The sequence below is a fragment of the Haliotis rubra genome, unplaced genomic scaffold (assembly GCF_003918875.1).
Source record: "Haliotis rubra isolate DU_JTF1 unplaced genomic scaffold, ASM391887v1 Scf82, whole genome shotgun sequence".
Taxonomy (NCBI): domain Eukaryota; kingdom Metazoa; phylum Mollusca; class Gastropoda; order Lepetellida; family Haliotidae; genus Haliotis; species Haliotis rubra.
The window spans coordinates 1,688,171-1,713,041 of NW_025767546.1; the positions used below are offsets into that span (position 1 = coordinate 1,688,171).

The 24,871-nt window shown below is 43.2% G+C and overlaps 1 protein-coding gene across 1 annotated transcript; it reads right to left on the reverse strand.

Moving 5' to 3' along the window:
• Nucleotides 1-1,969: 1,969 nt before the first annotated feature.
• LOC124262055 (coadhesin-like) lies at nt 1,970-15,598 on the reverse strand. The gene is made up of 9 exons (XM_046696477.1): nt 15,498-15,598; nt 13,257-13,355; nt 12,755-12,964; nt 10,971-11,162; nt 9,511-9,702; nt 8,088-8,285; nt 6,843-7,031; nt 3,038-3,155; nt 1,970-2,367 (listed from the first exon to the last, which is right to left on the reverse strand). The coding sequence occupies exons 3-9, from the start codon at nt 12,882-12,884 to the stop codon at nt 2,226-2,228; spliced, it is 1,161 nt and encodes a 386-aa protein (XP_046552433.1). The 5' UTR covers nt 12,885-12,964; nt 13,257-13,355; nt 15,498-15,598; the 3' UTR covers nt 1,970-2,225.
• Nucleotides 15,599-24,871: the final 9,273 nt, after the last annotated feature.

Consider the following 24,871-nt stretch of genomic DNA (forward strand, 5'->3'; position numbering starts at 1 on the left):
AAAAACAGATGCATGTGGAACGGGGTTACTTGTACATAAGTATAACCTAAACGATATATTTGCTAACTATGTCAATAATTGTCAATGTATTAATAAGAAATGCTGATCCAGGTTCGTAAATGATGCTATTAAATCTCATCGAGACATTATATTTTATGTTCATCTTAATTCAAGACTTGGTCTGTCAGTATAAGATCCAGGAATGAACACTATCTCTGGATGCTAGCCGCAGAGAAGAATGACCAGTTAACTGATATTGCAAGACTTGTTTTCTATGGATCAAGAGAATGTTCTTGTAAAACTGTCACCAATGATATTGTAAAGCATGTGTTTATGTCATGTACGAATGAATGACAGAAATGAACTCTTTAACACCTTATGTGATATTCTGGATGTAGATACTTTTGTTAAGATCTGGGATCAAGATGATGATGTTATTCTTACTTGCTGGATGTCCAATAGAATATATTATGGAACTAGAAAGAGATGTGTGGGCAAAAGTAAAAATTAATGTAAGCCATTTTATAAGGAAATGGCGATACCTGCTAAAACATGTGTATATGTGAACATTCTTGACTATATCACTAATCCATCTTAATCATTTGACGTAAAATATATTATCACTGCATATCGTAATCTTCATTCAATTGGAGGAAATAAAGAATATATACCTATCTATCATACTTGGGCAGGAGATGCTCCACCAAGGTGGTACTCACATCTTTGACACAAATGTATACAGTGGCTTTGGATACTACAAACAAATTACCGACTGTTCTGTAGTCTGTCGAAGTTGCTAGCCAGTATACAACTATAGCAACTTTGTGGTCAACATCAAGGCGCTCCCTCACTGGAGTTGAGTCTTTATGCAGAAAGGGGTGAAGTTCTTCACAGAGAAGGTCAAATGTAGCTTTAGACATTTAAAATTTTCAACCCATTCATTATCTGAAAATGTCATTTGACAGTGTTTTGCCACCAATGACTTGATCTCTCTTTTTTCCAAACATTTCTCTGTTTTGTTAAAGCCAAAATAAGTGCAGAGTTCAGAAGCATAGGAAAAACGTAATACTTTCGCTTCAACGTATATCTCTACATCATGTATGATGCTTGCCTCAGATGTGAAAAACTAAAAATGAAACAAAACACATGACCATATAATAAAATACATATAGGTTCTAATTCTTCATGTAAACGCAAAGTAAATATACTTTTACCTGCGTATGCAAATATACACCATATGCAAATATACACACGTGAGTAAAAAGTGTCCATGTAAACGGGGTACAAGTCAACGAACCTGACCACCCGATCCCGTTAGTCCCCTCTTACGACAAGGGCTGCTGAAGAGCAATTCTAACCCAGATCTCCACGGGGGAGACAAGCATGGGTTGCAGAGCAATTCTATCCCAGATATCCACGGGGGAGACAAGCATGGGTTGCAGAGCAATTCTAACCCAGATCTCAACGGGGGAGACAAGCATGGGTTGCAGAGCAATTCTAACCCAGATCTCCACAACAAGCATGGGTTGGGAGACAAGCATGGGAGACAAGCAGCAATTCTAACCCAGATCTCAACGGGGAGACAAGCATGGGTTGCAGAGCAATTCTAACCCAGATCTCAACGGGGGAGACAAGCATGGGTTGCTGAAGAGCAATTCTAACCCAGACATCCACGGGGGAGGCAAGCATGGGTGCTGAAGAGCAATTCTAACCCAGATCTCCACGGGGGAGACAAGCATGGGTTGCTGAAGAGCAATTCTAACCCAGATCTCCACGGGGGAGACAAGCATGGGTTGCTGAAGAGCAATTCTAACCCAGATCTCCACGGGGGAGACAAGCATGGGTTGCTGAAGAGCAATTCTAACCCAGATCTCCACGGGGAGACAAGCATGGGTTGCTGAAGAGCAATTCTAGTCCGGATGTTGAGGGGTTGTAAGAAAATGAAAAGGGAATCAAGACTCAAACAGTGTTGACATGACAGTAAAAAGTTATATTATCACTTCACTGTCAAAATTACTATTTCTTCCGCATGGAATCAATTTAATTCATTATTAGTATTTATTACAATTTCATGGATACTGTTTCCAAGAATCATTGAATAATACGTTATATATACAGACATGGCAGCACTATTTCATCGCTTTCTCATGCCTCTCAGACTTTCATAAAGCTTCAATATGCGGCGTAGCTGCGACTGGGTGTCCCTATAATGTCATGTTGTTGCTCTAGAGACGCCTTCCGTCGTAGGTTTTGTCCATGGGGGTGGTCGGTGTGGTGGTGGTCAGGGCGGTGGTAGCCGTGTAAGTGTTGTCGTCTGTGGTCCACACGTCGCTGTCATAGAAGGTTTTACCTGATGTCTTGTCGGCCCTGACCAAACAGGAATTTAACAGTCAATGCTCAAGACACATTTGTGTGGTAGGATAGCCTGGTGGTTAAAGCAGCCACCGGTAAGGAAAAATGCACGGGTTCGATTCCCTACGTCGACACATGCCCGCAGTGAAATTAATGGAATATTTGTAGAAGTACTTCAAGAATCTTACCAATACTAATCTCGAGTATATCACATGACTATGATGAACTGAGAATATTTTTGTGATAATCTGTCTTGTCAGGACAGCAAATGCTCAGGAAAATACTGATATGCATTGATAGATCAAGATGTATGTATGTATGTATGTATGTATGTATGTATGTGTGTGTGTATGTGTGTGTGTGTGTGTGTGTGTGTGTGTGTGTGTTGTATGTATGTGTGTATGTATGTATGTATGTATGTATGTATGTATGTATGTATGTATGTATGTATGTATCTATGTATGTATCGATGTACGTACGTACGTATATGTAGATGAGTATGAAATTTTTCTCAAGTTATCTGCGAATGTTTCCGAAATATGAACTCACGTCATAGTATGAGGTACTGGTTTTGCCGGCAATTCCTGGCGAAGTGATATTGAATGACAGAGGGTTGTGGACTGTGTTTGTTATACTTATGTTTGTGAATATAAGTTCCATCTTGATGGATGACTTACCACCTTACCTTCGTCTCCTCATGACACACACGACCACCCCGACGACGATCAGCACCACGAACAGTACTGCCACAACACTTCCACTAGCCACAATCCACACCATGTAAGTAGCGTCGGTCTGGGCATCTGTTAATGAAGAATTGTTCTGGGATAGTGACAAACGATTAATTGTGAACCTAAATATTAAGATCAATTTTGATCACACAGGTGGATCGCTGTTCTAAGAGAATGAGTGATAGATTCAGGTTTTACACTCCTTTGAACTCTACTTTAGTTTTGTAGTGACGTGTAAGCGTAAGTGATACAGGACACAATACAGGACAAAACCCACAGTGATACAGGACAAAAGCGTAACTAGACGCGGGTGGTGGACATAAACGGATGAAGGTCAAAGTAGTAAACGGGTGGAGGTCATGGACTTAAAGGGGTGCGGGTCACGGGAGTAAAGTGGTGCAGGTCATGGACTTAAAGGGGTGCGGGTCACGGGAGTAAAGAGGTGCAGGTCACGGGAGTAAAGGGGTGCAGGTCACGGGCGTAAAGTAGTGCAGGCCATGGACTCAAAGGGATGCAGGTCACGGGAGTAAAGTGGTGCAGGTCATGGACTTAAAGGGGGTCACGGATCACAGAAGTAGAGTAGTGCAGGTCATGGACTTAAAGGGGTGCAGGTCACGGGAGTAAAAGTGGTCCAGGTCATGGACTTAAAGTGGTGCAGGTCACGGGAGTAAGGGGAGCATGTCATGGACTTAAAGGGGTGCAGGTCCTGGGGAGTAAAGTGGTGCAGGTCATGAACTTCAAAAGTGGCGAGAGGCCACGGAAGCAAAGTGGTGCATGTCATGGACTTAAAGGGGTGCAGGTCACGGGAGTAAAGGGGTGCAGGTCATGGACCCTAAAGGGGTGCAGGTTACGGGAGTAAAAGCATGCAGGTCATGGACTTACAGGTTGTGGGTGACAGGAGTAAACGAGCGCATGTCATGGACTTAAAAGGGTGTAGGTCACGGGAGTAAAGGAGTGCATGTCATGGACTTAAAAGGGCGTAGTCACGGGAGTAAAAGTGGGTGGAGGTCATAGACTTAAAGGGGTGCGGGTTACAGTGGGAGTAAAGTGGTGCAGGTCATGGACTTAAAGGGGTGCAGGTTACAGGAGTAAAAGTAGTGCAGGTCATGGACTTAAAGGGTTGCGGGTGACAGGAGTAAACGGAGGCGCATGTCATGGACCCTAAAGGGGTGTGGGTTACGGGAGTAAAAGGGTGCATGTCATGGACTTAAAGGGGTGCAGGTCACGGGGGTAAACAGGTGCAGGTCATGGACTTAAAGGGGTGAGAAGTCACGAGGAGCATAGTGGTGCAAGGTCATGGACTTAAAGGGGTGTGGGTCACGGGAAGTAAAATGGTGCAGGTCATGGACTTAAAAGGGCGTGGTCACAGGAGTAAAAGTGGTGGAAGTCATGGACTTAAAGGGGTGCGGGTTACACGGGAGGTGCAGGTCAGGGCAAAGTAGCGCAGGTCATGGACTTAAAAAGGGGTGCGTGTTACGGGAGTAAAGTAAAGTGCAGGTCATGTAAAAAGGGGTGCGGGTGACAGGAGTAAACGGGTGCATGTCATGGACTTAAAGGGGTGCAGGTCACGGGGAGTAAGCAGGTGCAGGTCATGAACTTAAAGGGGGTGAGAGGTCACGGGAGCATAGTGGTTGCAGGTCATGGATTTAAAGGGTTGCAGGTCACGGGAGTAAATGGTGCAGGTCATGGACTTAAAGGGGGTTGCGGGTGACAGGAGGAGTAAGAAAGGCGCATGTCATGGACTTAAAGGGCGTGGAGTCAAGGGAGTAAAGGAGTGCAGGTCATGGACTTAAAAGGGCGTGGTCACAGGGAGTAAAAGTGGTGCAGGTCATGGACTTAAAGGGGTGCGTGTACTTGCAGGAGTAAAGTAAAGAAGAAAGTGCAGGTCATGTAAAAAGGGGTGCGGGTGACGGGAGTAAACAGGTGCATGTCATGGACTTAAAGGGGTGCAGGTCACGGGGAGTAAACGGGTGCAGGTCATGAACTTAAAGGGGTGTAGGGTCACAGGAACATAGTGGTGCAGGTCATGGATTTAAAGGGTTGCGGGTCACGGGAGTAAATGGTGCAGGTCATGGACTTAAAAAGGGTTGCGGGTGACAGGAAGCTTGGTAAACAGGCGCATGTCATGGACTTAAAAAGGGCGTGGAGTCAAGGGGAAGTAAACGGGAGTGCAGGTCATGGACTTAAAAAGGGCGTGGTCACGGGAGTAAAGTGGTGGAGGTCATGGACTTTAAAGGGTGTGGGTAACAGGGAGTAAAGGAGTGCAGGTCATGGACTTAAAGGGCGTGGTCACGGGAGTAAAAAGTGGTGGAGGTCATGGACTTAAAGGGGTGCGGGTGGACTTAAAGGAGTGCGGGTCACGGGAATAAAGTGGTGCAGGTCACGGGAGTATGGGAGTGCAGGTCAAGGGAGTATGGGAGGGAGTGCAGGTCAAGGGGTATGGGAGTGCAGGTCAAGGGAGTATGGGAGGGAGTGCAGTTCAAAGGGAGTATGGGAGTTGCAGGTCAAGGTAGTATGGGAGTGCAGGTCAAGGGAGTATGGGAGGGAGTGCAGGTCAAGGGGAGTATGGGAGCGCAGGTCAAAGGGAGTATCTGAGCGCAGGTCAAGGGGTATGGGAGTGCAGGTCAAGGGAGTATCTGAGTGCAGGTCAAGGGAGTATGGGAGGGAGTGCAGGTCAAGGGAGTATGGAGCGCAGGTCAAGGGGTATGGGAGTGCAGGTCAAGAGAGTATGGGAGTGCAGGTCAAGGGGGTATGGGGAGGGAGTGCAGGTCAAGGGGTATGGGAGTGCAGGTCACGGGATTGAAATGGTGCAGGTCAAGGGAGTATGGGAGGCGCAGGTCAAGGGAGTATCTGAGTGCAGGTCAAGGGAGTATGGGAGGGAGTGCAGGTCAAGGGAGTATGGGAGTGCAGGTCAAGGGAGTATGGGAGGGAGTGCAGGTCAAGGGAGTATGGGAGTGCAGGTCAAGGGAGTATGGGAGTGCAGGTCAAGGGAGTATGGGAGTGCAGGTCAAGGTAGTATGGGAGTGCAGGTCAAGGTAGTATGGGAGTGCAGGTCAAGGGAGTATGGGAGTGCAGGTCAAGGGAGTATGGGAGTGCAGGTCAAGGGAGTATGGGAGTGCAGGTCAAGGGAGTATGGGAGTGCAGGTCAAGGGAGTATGGGAGTGCAGGTCAAGGGAGTATGGGAGTGCAGGTCCTGGGAGTTGCCTCATCCCCTGGTCCGGGGATGAAATGAACCAAGTTGACGTTGGGCGATTGATTAAGAGTATGCCTCGTCCCATCCGTGGTTGTCTTGTGAACAGAACACTGCGATGTCTATGAGTTGACACTACATAGTAAATGACGCGATGGACATTATCCCAAATATGTGGTTATCTGACGTTCAATGACGATTCCAAATCTCAGCAGATGTTCTTCTACACTGTTAACCCATCGATCTCATCAAATATATAAAAACAAAAAATAGTTGTGACAGTTTTTCTTGAATATCCCCTACATTAGACGGTATGTGTCATACGGGGGCGATGGGGTGGCCCAGTGGGTAAAACGATGTCCACTACCAGTAACTTCACCCTGTAGGGGGGCGGCGGAGTAGCATGGTGGTTAAAGCGTTGGCTAGTCACGCCGAAGACCCGGGTTCGATTCCCCACATGGGTACAATGTGTGAAGCCCATTTCTGGAGTCCCCCGCCGTGATATTGCTGGAATATTGCTAAAATCGGCGTAAAACTAAACTCACTCACTCATTATTTGTCATACGTGCCTGTGCATGGGGGAAGACCACAGTTCCTTTCTTCTGATTCTGAACTGTTACCAGTGCACGGTCGTCCACCGTTCTGTGGGGTGGGATTGCTACAAGACCTGGTTCTGGTCACACTTTTCGTGGCACTTCCACAGGCCATGGAGCATGGCGGATTGGTCCACAGTCCCCACTGTGTGAAGCCGCCATCAACTGAAACATCCCATTTCGATTTGTCTGCAATATGAACTTTAGCCAGATAATGTTTGAGACAGATGCACAGACCACAACTTGACTTAAATAGCGAGCTATAGGTATCTTACTGTCATGGTCTCTTGGGTGTGGGTTCGAACTCCACCTTCGATAATGTCCATGTCCCTTTTTTCATCAGCATTCATGGAATTTGTGTCCACATTGTATGTCACAGATTACAAATGTTGGGTGACCCAATCATGCAACCAACTCACAATAAGGCCACATAAAAAATATTCTTGTTTCCAATCACTTTTTCCCCAAAAATATGGATCGGGCGGGCGGATTTATTTTCACATTTTATGTTATTTTATGTAAAAAAAACCCTTGATTTCTGTGGAAATTTACACCTTCTCCAATAGAAAATCAGAACTTAGAAGTGTGAAAAATTCATACACATTTTGAGAGTCAAAGTTGCATTTTCTCTAGTGTAAAAGATAAAAAGAAATCTTAGGGCCGGGTCGATTTTTGGGGTCGGGCGGTAATGAGAAACAAGAATATTATAATTATATGGCCTGAGGGTATCAGGTAAACACTTGATACTGGTAATGATATTGAGTTACGTGGATGTATTTGCAAATAACAAACCTGTGTCTTTGTTTCATTCGTTTGTTGATTTCACCCGCTGTGATATAGCTGGAATATTGCTAAAAGCGGTATAAAAACATACTCACTCACTCGTGTGTTGATTAACACCGTGCCATATGACGACGGACAGTTCATAATAGAACCGGACCAGCTGATCATGTGATCGATATAATTAATGAGTATTGATCCATGCCATTGGGGTATGGGGGCCTGCAATCAACGGTGCCAACGAGCCTCTCCATCCGGTCCATATATTCGCCAGTTCCAACAAGCTTACACTGCCGGGGTTCACATATCGTCCCTTGGAATCTTCAAAGGTCACATAATTTATATGTCGGTGTTTGTTTCGCTACTGGTAAAGATTATTAAAGTAAGAGTGATAGTTTCTTGTGTTGACTCGGATGTATAACTCGTCAATAAGCACTCTACCTGGACACCCGCTGAGCTGGCAGCTTCTGACAGTTGTTTCCAGTAATGTCTCCAGACAATCCCGGCCGCCATTTTGGGGTGAAGGATTGGTGCAAGTCCTCGTCCGGGTCACGTTCCTCACGGCCAATACTCCGCACGTGACAGAGCAGGTAGAGCCCGTCCAGACACTCCACTCACTCACTCCACCGTCCACCCCACCTTCGGAGCGATAAAATGTATGGTTATCTACGAAAATGTGTAGGAAGGCTTTCTGTGAATGTGTATGAATTTGTCTTATCCTCGAGGTTTCGATTTGGTTGTTAAATAGGATTAATTAAAATCGATAAATATAATATGTGCGAAGTCGTCACGGAACTTTGTCAGAGAGAGATACAACAGGTGACAACTCTAATAGGAGATAATGCACAACCACACACGACCTTAGTCGTCACGGAACTTTGTCAGAGAGAGAAACAGCAGGTGACAACTCTAATGGGAGATAATGCACAACCACACACGACCTTAGTCGTCACGGAACTTTGTCAGAGAGAGAGAAACAGCAGGTGACAACTCTAATAGGAGATAATGCACAACCACACACGACCTTGGTCGTCACGGAACTTTGTCAGAGAGAGAAACAGCAGGTGACAACTCTAATGGGAGATAATGCACAACCACACACGACCTTGGTCGTCACGGAACTTTGTCAGAGAGAGAAACAGCAGGTGACAACTCTAATGGGAGATAATGCACAACCACACACGACCTTGGTCGTCACGGAACTTTTGTCAGAGAGAGAAACAGCAGGTGACAACTCTAATGGGAGATAATGCACAACCACACACGACCTTGGTCGTCACGGAGTTTTGTCAGAGAGAGAAACAGCAGGTGACGTCGTCACGGAGTTTTGTCAGAGAGAAACAACAGGTGACAACTCTAATGGGAGATAATGCACAACCACACACGACCTTGGTCGTCACGGAGTTTTGTCAGAGAGAGAAACAACAGGTGACAACTCTAATGGGAGATAATGCACAACCACACACGACCTTGGTCGTCACGGAGTTTTGTCAGAGAGAAACAACAGGTGACAACTCTAATGGGAGATAATGCACACATAGGTACAGCGCCTAAGTCGTCACGAAGAGTCAGATGAAAATATAGCCAGTGCTTAGCATTCTCCCCTTCAGCAGCAAACTGTTTACAGTTAGTCGTGGTGGAGGATCTAGCAAGTTCATGAGAAGATGCATTATTTAGCCTTGTGGTTAAGTCGTCTCGCCGGGAGTCCGGGTTCGATTCCCCGCGTGTGTACACTATATGAAGACTTTTCTCATATATCCTGCTGTATTATTGTTGGAGTGTTGCTAAAGCGACGTAAAACCATACCCACTTTAAAATCTATGGGTTAAGTACAGTTTGTATTCACACAAGTCCATTGTCCTACCTGGACAAGGCCCAATATTGCAGGGGACAAGCGCCGTCTGGGAGCGTGCCTCAGTGCAGTCACGTCCCCCGTACTGTGGGGGAGGGTTGGTGCAGCTCCGGGTCCTCCTCACCTCCTTCTGGGCAGACAAGCCACACGACTGGGGACACTGCGGTGTGCTCCATTGTCCCCAGGCTGATATGCCGCCGCTGACTGAACATGGATCCATGGCATAAGTCATCATCAAGAGTATATAGATATATCCTTGTTTTTGTAGATAGTTTGATCAAAAATACAAATTTAGAAATTTCTCCAGTAATATATTTCTGATAATGAAGTCCTTGGCTTTAAAAGGGAGCCATTATTCTATACCGTCGTTGCATTATTCTACAAGTCATTACATTGATTACACAACAGTCTCGTTGCCTGTTGTCTGGGTTCCGTCCTATTGCGCAACTTAGTACACTAACCAGTCCAGAATGTTGAGACTAATTCATTTAACTGGATACATAAATATTAATCAGTATTATTTGATACATCTAAGCACTTGTATATTGCAACACTACGCTCAATCTAATCCTTGCAAACACGTCGTGCAGCGTGCTGTCGTACAGCGAGCTCTGACAAACAGAAACCTGGAAATCGTGGAAATCTCAAAACGAGGATCTGCCACTAGAAAAGTTTGGCGAATCATTTTACGACCTCATCAAACCGGGGCAGACTGTGACGCCTTAGTTAAGGTCATGCTGCCTACACCTCGCCATAATATATAAAAATACGATATTATTAAAGTTTAAAATTAAAATTCATTTGTAAAAACCATTTTCTAATGAGACAAGGAATTGGATTTCAGAGTAACCATAGTTGTTTGTGTTGTCAATTTTCACTTTCGCACGAGAAAACTCGGATCGGCGGAAAAGTAGGTCATTGTCTGATTAGGTTATTGAGACTCATGTTTCGGTTTGTAATTCGATGTAATTAGATGTATAAAGTATTGTATTATTCAAAGCACCCACCAAAATATTAAATATGTCATTCAGTTTTGTGTAAAGAAAAAAACAAACACACGCCCCAGTAAATAAAATAAAATAAATTAAACAAAACCGCAAAAAAAAAAGAAAAAACAAAAACCAAAATAAAACCCTCAAAAAGCATAAAAACACACACACAACAAAAAAACCCACAAAAAAAACACAACAAACACACAAAAACAAAACAAACAAATAAAAAAACCCAACAAAACAAAACAAAAACTAAAAGCAGACAAGTTAAACACTAAAAAATAAGGCATTCAGCCAAAAGCAAAATCACGAAAGAAACAAAATACTGCAATGCAAAATAACGGCATTCTATGTGCCATGAACAATGAGGTCAAATGTAACATATGTAATATTTGGAATAATTCATGACACTGTCCAAACATATGAGATGTTTAACAAATCGTGTTCGGCTTATCATAAATGGTTATTCGTAAGTCTTACTCGGGCAGTAGGGAAGGTTGCAGCTGACTTCCATGGTCTCAGACAGTATATCCGTGCAGTCCGCTCCCCCATAGGCTGGTGCTGGGTTGGTGCAGGTGCGTGTCCTAAACAGTGACATGGTAGCGTCGTGACCACAAGTAACTGAGCAGGTTTGACCACCCCAACTTGACCAGTCGCTTACTTTGCCGTCAACTGTTCAGAGAGTTTGAAAGAAAAGTAAAATTGAAACGGACGTTTTAATGTCATTGTTTAGAGAGATATTCAATTTACATAACTCAAGGAAGATATAATTATACCTGATAAACCCATGTTCCTGACGTAGTGACAATGCTACAAGTGACCAAAAGTCGTATTGCCGAATTGCCGCACTTTGGTAAATTATTAATTAGGGCAACGCGACTTTGTCCCTTCTAGGATTCCATAGTTTTGAGATATTTTTAGGAGTTAGTTCACAGTATAGTGAACCCGTTAACCTTTCTTACATCCAACATTATAATCAAATATTAAATTATCCTTATAAATCTTCGTTAAAGACAGGCAATAAGTGATCTGTGTAATAACTGGAGTATAAACATACTAAAGATCTAGGCGTGGTATTTATAATGAAATATTTGCTGTAGTAAAGTTCAACATATAGCCTGTCGACATTTGAGCTACTGTCGTTCCTGCCACCTTACTTGACAAACAGGCTTTTCAGCGTAGGAAAATAGACCAGGGTTGGCTAAATCTATTTTATTGAACTATAGAAATGCATTCACGAAACACGCTGTTCTAACCATGACACAAATCAACATCCTTCTAGAAATCTGTTTTAACTTTCCAGAACATGTTTGTGGCTTTATGTTGAAAAATTACAGTCTCTGGCTAAAAATATATATGTCCCTGGCTATTGAAAGATAAGAAAATTGTCTTCTACCATCAATACATTGATAAAAGGTGACTTTCAAAAAATATATTGGGCTTAGAGTTGTAGTAAAAATATAACTGGCTTTTCAGCTGTAGCTGAAACAATATGTATAGTTTCAATATAATATCCATGCATCCGGACTCCACCCACTTCACCTCTTCTCCAGAAAATCCAACGGATGGTCCCTAACATGAAGGACACGTGTATGCTCATTTAAAGGCGGTCGTTCAGACAATGATCCAGTGCATCACACGCCATGCCAAATACCCACGGAAGAAATTATCTCCGTGGCTACAATGGCTGCTTGTTTGTTGTCCAGGTGCACGACTACCACGATAACGACATGTGGCCGTGTTGATACTGTCGCAACTGGACTGCCCTAATCATCACGACATATTTCCTTGCGTAATGTTTTAGTGAGTGAGTTGATTTTACGCCGCACTCAGCAATATTCCAGCTATATGGCGGCGGTCTGTAAATAGTCGAGTCTGGACCAGACAATCCAGTGATCAACAGCATGAGCATCGATCTGCGCAATTGGGAACCGATGACAAGTGTCAACCAAGTCAGCGAGCCTGACCACCCGATCCCGTTAGACGCCTCTTTCGACAAGCATGGGTTACTGGAGGCCAATATTCTAACCCGGACCTTCACGGGTCTCGCCTATTACGACAAGCATGGATTACTGGAGGCCAATATTCTAACCCGGACCTTCACGGGTCATAATGTTTTAGATTAGAAATGGACTGGATTGACGAATCGTGGTACATATCCATACGTTATCTCAGAATGAGAGTGTTTTACTATCCATATTCTCGGATCGCGGACATACCGTTCCCTGATTCAATAACACAGACTGTACCTGGGGTGGACTTACCTGGACACGGGTTAGTCAGTCTACAGCTCTCCTGTCTAGGCTGTGTCGCCTCGCCCACACAGTCCTGACCCCCGTTAGAGGGGGCGGGGTTGTCACACGCCCTGGTTCGCCAGGTGGTCTTGTAGGCCATGTTCCCGCAGGTTGCAGGGCAGCCGACAGACGCCGTGTTCCACTCCCCCCACTGACCCCATTCGCCGTTCACAGCAGATACTGAAGCAGAGAGGTCGTCTTCATCTGAATAATTGTTTCCATTCCACATAGCAGTCGGTGTTATATCAGGACAACACTCAAATCCAAGTATCCTCAAATAAAAAACCTCAGAGAAACAAAAGGTTAATATATGACGGAATACTTACAGGGTATAAAAATCACGGGTATAACGTAATTCAGATTTCTGACAGTTCTCACCTTGAAGGTCTTAATTTCATCAGCTAGTCAAACCGGTCAGTGAGTGAGTGAGTGAGTGAGTGAGTGAGTGAATGTATAACATAGATATACGTACTTGGTGTCTCACATATATCCCCGGTGTAGTCAGGTGGACAGTGACACAGGCAAGGTATGGTGTTCTGAGTCCCGCCGTTTTCACACACTTTGTTACAAGCTGAAATATACAGAAGACAGCAACGATTCAAATATCACAGGATGAAGTTGTTTGAGTCTGTACAGAATATGAGTGAGTGAGTGCGAGGATGAAGTTGTTTGAGTCTGTACAGGATATGAAGTGAGTGAGTGTGAGGATGAAGTTGTTTGAGTCTGTACAGGATATGAGTGAGTGAGTGTGAGGATGAAGTTGTTTGAGTCTGTACAGGATATGAGTGAGTGAGTGTGAGGATGAAGTTGTTTGAGTCTGTACAGGATATGAGTGAGTGAGTGAGTGGGAGGATGAAGTTGTTTGAGTCTGTACAGGATATGAGTGAGTGAGTGTGAGGATGAAGTTGTTTGAGTCTGTACAGGATATGAGTGAGTGAGTGCGAGGATGAAGTTGTTTGAGTCTGTACAGGATATGAGTGAGTGAGTGTGAGGATGAAGTTGTTTGAGTCTGTACAGGATATGAGTGAGTGAGTGTGAGGATGAAGTTGTTTGAGTCTGTACAGGATATGAGTGAGTGAGTGTGAGGATGAAGTTGTTTGAGTCTGTACAGGATATAAGTGAGTGAGTGTGAGGATGAAGTTGTTTGAGTCTGTACAGGATATGAGTGAGTGAGTGTGAGGATGAAGTTGTTTGAGTCTGTACAGGATATGATGAGTGAGTGAGTGCGAGGATGAAGTTGTTTGAGTCTGTACAGGATATGAGTGAGTGAGTGTGAGGATGAAGTTGTTTGAGTCTGTACAGGATATGAGTGAGTGAGTGTGAGGATGAAGTTGTTTGAGTCTGTACAGGATATGAGTGAGTGAGTGTGAGGATGAAGTTGTTTGAGTCTGTACAGGATATGAGTGAGTGAGTGTGAGGGATGAAGTTGTTTGAGTCTGTACAGGATATGAGTGAGTGAGTGTGAGGATGAAGTTGTTTGAGTCTGTACAGGATATGAGTGAGTGAGTGTGGAGGATGAAGTTGTTTGAGTCTGTACAGGATATGAGTGAGAGTGAGTGTGAGGATGAAGTTGTTTGAGTCTGTACAGGATATGAGTGAGTGTGAGTGTGAGGATGAAGTTGTTTGAGTCTGTACAGGATATGAGTGAGTGAGTGTGAGGATGAAGTTGTTTGAGTCTGTACAGGATATGAATGAGTGAGTGTGAGGATGAAGTTGTTTGAGTCTGTACAGGATATGAGTGAGTGAGTGTGAGGATGAAGTTGTTTGAGTCTGTACAGGATATGAGTGAGGAGTGAGTGTGAGGATGAAGTTGTTTGAGTCTGTACAGGATATGTGAGGATGAAGTTGTTTTGAGTGTACAGGAGTGAGTGAGGATGAAGTTGTTTGAGTCTGTACAGGATATGTGAGTGAGTGTGAGGATGAAGTTGTTTGAGTCTGTACAGGATATAGTTGTTTGAGTGAGTGAGTGTGAGGATGAAGTTGTTTGAGTCTGTACAGGATATGAGTGAGTGAGTGTGAGGATGAAGTTGTTTGAGTCTGTACAGGATATGAGTGGAGTGAGTGTGAGGGATGAAGTTGTTTGAGTCTGTACAGGATATGAGTGAGAGGAGTGTGAGGATGAAGTTGTTTGAGTCTGTACAGGATATGAGTGAGTGAGTGTGAGGATGAAGTTGTTTGAGTCTGTACAGGATATGTTGTTTGAGTACAGTGAGTGAGTGAGGATGAAGAAGTTGTTTGAGTCTGTACAGGATATGAGTGAGTGAGTGTGAGGATGAAGTTGTTTGAGTCTGTACAGGATATGAGTGAGTGAGTGTGAGGATGAAGTTGTTTGAGTCTGTACAGGATATGAGTGAGTGAGTGTGAGGATGAAGTTGTTTGAGTCTGTACAGGATATGAGTGAGTGAGTGTGAGGATGAAGTTGTTTGAGTCTGTACAGGATATGAGTGAGTCAGTGCGAGGATGAAGTTGTTTGAGTCTGTACAGGATATGAGAGAGTGAGTATGAGTGAGTGAGGGGGACACCAGAAATAGGCTTCACACATTGTTCCCATGTGGGGAATCGAACCCGGGTCTTCGGCGTGACGAGCGAACGCTTTAACCACTCGGCTACAGAATACGAGATTGTACACGATTCATTATTCAGGTTTGATATTGATTGAACTCAACAATGTCTGTATGAATCACTAAAGATGAGGTAAGCTACGACCACTCACTTCTGGGACAAGTTCCACAAAGGTTTGGACAGTCGTAGGGGAAGTTGCTGTACACCCCGCACAGGCCGGCGTTGGAACAGAAGCTCAGGTCAACGGAAGGACACACCACTTGGTATTAAAGATATATAGTTCAAGTATCACAATATACAATTGCAATGATATATTCTGGAACTGCTATCAGAAACCTGGCGTTTCTTAATATTCCTATAATTTAAATGACACTATTTTCATTAAAATCTTGTTGATCACCAATTTAGTAATTTATTATTGTAATTGTACTATCAAGATTTAGCACGAAGTGAAGATGGTATAATCAAAGAAAAATAACACTGTGATGTATCTGAAGCGAGGTGAGACAGGTTCAGGTTCAGCTTGTCGTAGGTTAATGAATAGTTTTAGCACGTTTGTTTCAAGGCATAGTGATTCCAACAAGACTTATATATAACAAGAAGTTACCAGTAAGTTCAGTCACACATGTACAGTGTCCACGTTTTGTCGATGCACCATTCAATAGGTCTTAACCTTGACCTTGCATCAATCCATATGGACATAAACCCTTATTCAACCACACCACAACACGTCAACCCTTGCCCCCTTCTTTACATATATCCTCTTTACCATAGTACATTGGCGTCAAACTTTGCAATGTTACTGCTGGACATATGACATCTTTACCACTATAGCAATCCGTACATAGCTGCCCCTTCTTGGCATATACCATCTTTACCACAATAGCAATCCGTACATAGTTGCCCCTTCTTGGCATATACCATCTTTACCACAATAGCAATCCGTACATAGCTGCCCCTTCTTGACATATACCATCTTTACCACTATAGCAATCCGTACATAGTGGCCCCTTCTTGACATATGATCATCTTTACCACTATAGCAACTGTACACATAGCTAGTAGCAATCCGTACATAATCCATTCTTGACATATACCATCTTTACTACAATAGCAATCCGTACATAGTGGGCCCCTTCTTGACATATACATCATCTTTACCACTATAGCAATCCGTACATAGTGGCCACCTTCTTGACATATACCATCTTTTACCACCATAGCAATCCGTACATAGTGGCCCTTCATGACATATATACCATCTTTACCACTATAGCAATCCGTACATAGTTGCCCCTTCATGACATATACCATCTTTACCACAATAGCAATCCGTACATAGTTGCCCCTTCATGACATATACCATCTTTACCACTATAGCAATCCGTACATAGTGGCCCCTTCTTGACATATACCATCTTTACCACTATAGCAATCCGTACATAGTGCCCCTTCATGACATATACCCTTCTTGGACATGATATATATGTTCCATCTTTACCACCATAGCAATCCGCACATAGTGGCCCATATTCTTCACATATGCCCCCATCTTATACCACCACTATAGCAATCCGTACATAGTGGCCTTCTTGACATATACCATCTTTACCACTATAGCAATCCGTACATAGTGGCCCCTTCATGACATATGACATCTTTACCACAATAGCAATCCGCACATAGTGGCCCCTTCTTGACATATACCATCTTTACCACAATAGCAATCCGTACATAGTTGCCCCTTCATGACATATACCATCTTTACCACTATAGCAATCCGTACATAGTGGCCCCTTCTTGACATATACCATCTTTACCACAATAGCAATCCGCACATAGTTGCCCCATCATGACATATGTCATCTTTACCACCATAGCGATCCGCACATAGTTGCCCCTTCTTGACATATGACATCTTTACCACAATAGCAATCCGTACATAGTGGCCCCTTCTTGACATATACCATCTTTACCACTATAGCAATCCGTACATAGTGGCCCCTTCTTGACATATACCATCTTTACCACAATAGCAATCCGTACATAGTTGCCCCTTCTTGACATATACCATCTTTACCACAATAGCAATCCGTACATAGTGGCCCTTCATGACATATACCATCTTTACCACTATAGCAATCCGTACATAGTTGCCCCTTCTTGACATATACCATCTTTACCACAATAGCAATCCGCACATAGTTGCCCCTTCTTGACATATACCATCTTTACCACAATAGCAATCCGTACATAGTGGCCCCTTCTTGACATATACCATCTTTACCACAATAGCAATCCGTACATAGTTGGCCCCTTCTTGACATATACCATCTTTACCACATATAGCAATCCGTACATGCAATAGTGGCCCCTTGACATATACCATCTTTACCACAATAGCAATCCGTACATAGTTGCCCCTTCTTGACATATACCATCTTTACCAGTCCAGTTACAATAGCAATCCGCAGCAACTCGTACATAGTTGCCCCTTCATGACATATACCATCTTTACCACAATAGCAATCCGTACATAGTGCCCCTTCATGACATATACCATCTTTACCACTATAGCAATCCGCACATAGTGCCCCTTCTTGGCATATACCATCTTTACCACAATAGCAATCCGCACATAGTGGCCCATTCTTGACATATACCATCTTTACCACAATAGCAATCCGTACATAGTGGCCCCTTCTTGGCATATGAGATCTTTACCACTATAGCAATCAGTACATAGTGGCCCCTTCGTGACATATACCATCTTTACCACTATAGCAATCCGCACATAGTGCCCCTTCTTGGCATATGACATCTTTACCACTATAGCAATCCGTACATAGTGGCCCCTTCATGACATATACCATCTTTACCACTATAGCAATCTGCACATAGTTGCCCCTTCTTGACATATGGCATCTTTACCACCATAGCAATCCGTACATAGTGGCCCCGTCTTGGCATATGGCATCTTTACCACCGTAGCAATCCGTACATAGTGGCCCTTTCTTGGCATATAACGTCTTTATCACAGTATCAGTACACCGGGTACACTCACATGTTTCACATGACGCTCCTGTAAAGTAGCCGCTATTTGGACATTGGCACTGACATCGGGATGTGTCCAGAATCCCAGAGTTCGTGCACACTTTCCCGGCACAGTCTTAAAAGATAATCAATATGATAAGTGCTGCTTCAAGAAAACAATGATGGTATGACACAAAAACGGATGTACAACGAATACAATTAGCTACGATGGCTTCTCAAGCATACAGTACTGACCACAAAGGCCCTGAGGTGTTCTGGACAAGCACATAGGGCAAGTTGTCGTGGGGTCAGTTGTTGAACAGTACGGCTTGGCAACCTCGTTGGAACGTTGCCTGCAATGATAAACCAAGCCAGCATGAAATGGTCACTCCTTGAAAGTATACGACTCAAACCACCCCCCAACCCCCAAAACGGTCGTTGACGTTATTCTTATCTTGTAAAAACGGCGTCAATGACAGATAATACCCAGTCTCAATTTATGCTGTAACAGAGTCCACTGAGCGTGAACAGAAAAATATGAGTGAAACTTCAATACGTGGTCCACTGAAAATCAGCCTTGACACCAGGTGTCCGTGAATACTATAAATATGTACAGCCATCGAGGTCTGATGACGTGTAGTTACAAAACTCATCAAGGTTGCTGACATGACGATTTTAATCTATCTTCACAAACAACAGAGTGTTTCAGTTGGGTCCATTACTAACTCCGCATGGTATAGTAGAGCTCCGTCATACATTGTATACTCACCCTCGGGCATAATTACAAACATAGAACGGTATCCGGAAGCCCTGGAGAGTGCATATAGCTTGCCCACACCCTATTCTTGACACGAATTCGTTGATAATCTGTGTAACATTATAATCTGATATCACACATTTGTGAAGATATATTGATCATTCAATGATATTTTATATAGTCTGTGTTTATTTTGGGTTTTTTGTTGTTGTTTATCGCAACAATCAGCAATATTACAATTACATGGCGGCGGTTTGTAAATAATCGAGTCTGGGCGAGAAAATCATGGACTGACATCATGAACGTCCACACAATTGGGATACGATTATATGTGTCATGGCAAGTAAATGAGCCTGACCACCCGGTCCCGTTGTTCGCCTTTTAGGACAAGCATAGGTTGCGGAAGACAAGTTCTAGCCCGGATCTTCACGGGAACCATTCCATGAAGACATGCAGTAGGTTCATTACAACGACAGTGGAACCTAGTGGTAGTCGGGACGTCTCTGGGTACCTGGGTGTAGTGTCTGACGTCGGAGCCGTTGACGGAACCCACGCCGAAGCGAAACCAAGCAGCCTCGGCGGACCAGCCGTCAGTGATGACGGACAAGAAAGATGGCCAGCCCGACCCCACGTTCTGACCAAGAGATATCCCCGGCAGGGCTGAAGGGAGGGAAAGTGAGATCCAACAGTTGGTCTGTGGTCAAGCAGACGGCGATATAGTGCGAATTAGATTTTAAAGAGTGTTGTAGGTCTTTCCAAACCTAAAATATTTACTATAACTGACCAATTGCCGTTGTAGATAATTTGCAGGGTGAAACTACCATTACAGCAAAAAAGCAATTGCTTACACCTAAAAAGCACATTTCATTTTATAAAAAGAACGCTTCTTTTAAAAATACACTCTCTCAAAAAAGAAACGCAACCCCTATCTAAATATCTGACATCATTTCTAGAATAAAGATGGTGAATGTAAATTAGAATTTTCTTCAAAATACTGTTAATACGTTCCCATCTGATCAGTATAAGCTCCCAAACGGAACCATTTTCACACATGATGACCTTTGTATCCGTGTTATTTGAGAAAGTGCGAAATTGTCATGTACAAAATGCTAAAAGCCTGTTGCACGTGCAAATCGTTGAAAACACAGTTCATGTAGAGGGTTTTAAAAGCACGCCTTATTTTGTAATTTTTCTCTCATAATTTGCTCTGCCAATCAAGTTCGAAAATGCCCCGTTTGAGTACAGCAAATCGAAATATTGCCATTGGTCGCATTGAGGCCGGGGAAAGCTTTGGAACAGTTGCCCGTCATCTAAACGTACACAAAACAACAATATCACGACTTTGGAATCGTTACACACAGTTCCATGCAATTGAAGATCGTCCCAGGAGCGGTAGACCTAGGATCACCACACCGGCTCAGGATCGCTTTATTCGACTCAGCCACCTACGTAATCGGCATGCCCCACCCACCATCACTGCAACACAGGTGCCAGGTTTGAGGAGAGTATCGGCCCAAACCATCAGGAACCGTTTACATGAGGCAAATTTACGTGCAAGAAGACCAGTTGTTGGGCTCGTCTTGAAACGCCAACATCGACGCCAACGTCTCAGGTGGTGTACTAACGTAAGGAGATGGACCCTAAGAAACTGGAGAAGAGTCTGGTTTAGTGACGAGTCTCGTTTTCTTCTTCAACGACGTGACGGTAGACAACGTGTCTATAGACGAGCAAATGAACGTTTTGCACCGAACTGCGTTCGACAGGTCGACAGATTTGGAGGAGGAAGCATCATGGTATGGGGAGCCATGTCCTACAACCAACGGTCAGACTTGGTCATCATTCGTGGCAATTTGACGGCACAACGGTACATTGATGACGTCTTACAGCCACATCTTCTGCCGATAATCGACCAACAGAGGGAGTTGTTTCAACATGACAATGCCCGCCCTCATACAGCTCGTGCAACAGTGGCATTCCTACAGAATTCAAACGTCAACGTGATGCCGTGGCCCTCCAGATCGCCAGACATCAATTCTATCGAACATCTGTGGGACCAGCTGGATCGTCGTGTTCGTGCACGTACACCACAACCGCACACGTTGGTTGAACTGGCCGCAGCACTCCAGGAAGAGTGGAGAGCAATCCCCCAGGAAAACATCCGCCGTCTGATTCGTTCTGTTCCGAGGAGGTGCACTGCTGTGATTAGAGCTCGTGGCTCTACAACGAGATACTGAAGACAACGCCCCCCTAGCGTAAATTGAGAGGTCGATACTGACCTGCATTAACTGTTACCTTATACCGTGCTGACCTAAGGTTCACCATGTCAAATTTCATAACATTATCTTTAAAAATACAAATGTAATAACCAGTTAAAATTGATATAAACATTACCAAAAAAAACAGGGGTTGCGTTTCTTTTTTTGAAAGAGTGTAAGTAAACCCCAATTTACTGTCTATGCAGTAGATTACTTATTCAAACTCAACACGGTCGAAAAATATATATTATCAAAGTTTAAAATAAAAATCTTAACGCATTAGTGGTAGATCGAGATGGTTTATCAAGTTGGCATAATGTTGTTGACACGATACACGTTGTTTATACAGACCGTCATCGAAGATTGAAATTCAATTTGTTCGTCTCTTACAACAAGCATTGGTTTTACGTACAGCCTGGAATTATCATTGAGTACAGAGCAGTGTTAGCAGTGTGTTAAGTAATAATAATAATCATCATAATAATAATAAGGCCTGATGATGTACGCCTCTCCGTGGTGGGCCAAGATAGGGGAATTTCATTCCCTGAACCAAACGTACATCACCCAGTTAGGGCTGACCCCTCGAAGCTGGTTTATTTACTGGGTTACAGAAAGCCAAGGAGAATACCATCTTTTACCTCCGCAGCCCAGTCAGCCTTCCTCCGGTAGTCAAACCAATCTTACTGGAGATGGGGCTTGCCCCAGGGGAAGGCACAGCACCCGATCAAGAATATCTTGGTCAAACCATCTGAAAACCTCACTACTAGAGTGTGCAAGAGCCAGGATGGCCTGCAAATCCGCGAATAACCGGCAAGTCGCTTAAGCAGCATTGGGACAATGCCATGCCCATGTATGCTTTCCTGACGGAGCAAAATCTCCGAGATCAATTCCGGCGGCTTAAAAATCTCTTGCCCCGTGAGCCAGTTCAACCCATAACTGATGCCCGTCAGGAACCTTTGCATGAGCAGAATGCTCAAGTGGCAGCAGACCCAAAACTTCTGATGGACGTCCGCGTTAACCTCTCTCCTCTTCCTGGTTTAAACTCTTCCGGCATAGAGCCAACTGGCCCCGAAATTTCGGATCCTCACACTTCCTCTTCCTCAGATGCTGATCTTTCCGAAAATCCTGTATATATTTTGTTTCATTCTATTAATGATGAAATATCTGATTTACCTTTAGAAAAACGGAGGCCAATTAAACAAACAACTTAATCTTTTCCCAAAAATGAAATTAATTTATTAAATGACATTATTTCTATTAAACTTTCTGCGGAATGGTTGTTGCATGAAGTTAATTTTTGTGTCTATGCTGCCGCTCGAACCTTGGAGGAACTTCACAGTTTCCAAAGAAAACACATCCAATACTAAGAAAAATACACCAAAGAAAAACCGGTTTCAAGTGAAACTAACAGAAACTAGAAAATACATTTCCTGGATAGAGCTTTGCCTGAAGTTAAGATCATCAGGGAATCCCATGTCTAAACGACAAAAGTCAATTTGGAGAAATCTAAACCTGAAATACAAAACAACGAAAGAAAAGATGCTTCTCCAAATTGTCAATTCCCTTAAGGCAAAAATAAAGGTTTGGACTGAAAGAAAGAAAAAATGGGAAACCATTGCATCGTGTGTACATGCAGTGTGTGGAATAGAATAGCAATCCCACCGACTCCTTCGCCTGGATGAAGTCGGCTGGTCTTAAATGTGAAACTGAGGGCTTTCTTTTTGCTACTCAGGACCAGTCACTTCCCACTCGTAATCGCCAAATTTGATTCTTAAAGAAAATATTAACATGAAATGCCGACTGTGTCATGAATTTACAGAGACTGTCCAGCACCTTGTCAGTGGATGCCCTTCTTGGCACAAACAGCATATCTTAAACGACATGATGGATGACTCGTTGCCTTTACTACCGTCTCCGCCATGCCTTTGGCTTTGACTCCGAGGTTCATCCATGGTACGACTCTGAACATGTCCAGGGCGTCATGGAAAATGATGCTTTCAAACTTCTGTGGAATAGGCCCATATACAGCCTCAGAAGAATTCCAGCTAACAAACCTGATCTTGTTCTTTATGATAAAGCCAATGAATTTATTTATATCATTGAATTTTCCGTCAATGTGATTGGCAAGATTTTGATAAATATGCAGCCTTTCAAATGTGATTGGCAAGATTCAGGAAAAGCATGATAAATATGCGGACCTCTGCAGTGTTGGGGAGCCTTCATATTTCAAACGTCCTCGCTTAATCTTGCATCCCTGTGGTTAAGTACACTGTCGTCAGGACTCCCCATTGTTCTGTATTGGTTTATTTGTGCACTCTAAATAAAAATTATGGAATATTCTAAACACAAGTGGTCTTAGCCCTAAAATGAATAATCTCATAAGACAAATATATAAGATGGTTAAAGCTTATGTCACAAATTATAATGTATTAATGTATTAATGTATTATCAGAAACCTTTGAGATGGAAGTATGTGTCAGACAAGGATGTGTATTGAGCCCCTTCTTATTTGCTTTTTTCATATATGAATTGGCCACGCAGATCGAGAATAATTGTACACAATTACTTCCAGATATTATTCAACTATTTCTGTTGCTTTTTACTGATGGTATGAACTCACATGGCGAGAGGGTAATGAGATTTAACTCCGCATTCTATTTTTGCTTCGTCACAGCATTGCTTGGTCACTTGATACGCCAGAAGCCAAAACTAACCAAGGAAACGTAAAGTGGTATGTATTGCTCAAGTCGATCCATAATTAACACCTTAGGTAAGTATATGCTTTAAGGGCTCGTGAAACCCAATAGCCATTTTCCAGAAGTATCATTTTGGAATGTATTCGAGAGATGGGAATAAACCTCTATATGCTGTTGACAAGTAACACTACGGCAATGTATGACGAGACTGAAAAATATCGACATCATAACGGGGTCATAAATAATTTCTCTATTTGGAACTGCCCGTTTACGTTCAATTTCTGATGATAATCCCGTAAACTCAGACGTAAATTGTGAACTCACAGAAAAGATACTAGACTCACTAGGCTACAGAAGAAATATTAGACAACATCCAGAATCTTAATCTTAACAAATCCCCAGGAAAAGACAATATGATACCTGAATTGTTTAAATATTCGGCTGACCTTCTAACCCCATACTCAACCTGATACTTGAAAAAGGTAACTTTCCTAAAGAATGGTCAGAGGGAATAATAGTTCCTTTGCACAAAACCGGTGATTTAAACAACGTTAATAACTATAGAGGGATAACTTTTTTCAACATTTTCAGTAAAATTTTCACTCCAATATATGAACTGGAAAACTTTTGTGAGCAGTCAAAGCTGACAGTTAATTTGGATAAACAAAAGTACTGGTACTTAAAAATGGCTGAAAACTAGCAAAAAATGGAAAAAAATACAATATATAGATTGTAAACTTGAAACTACAAATTCTTACAAATGTCTTGGTGTATATTTCACTAA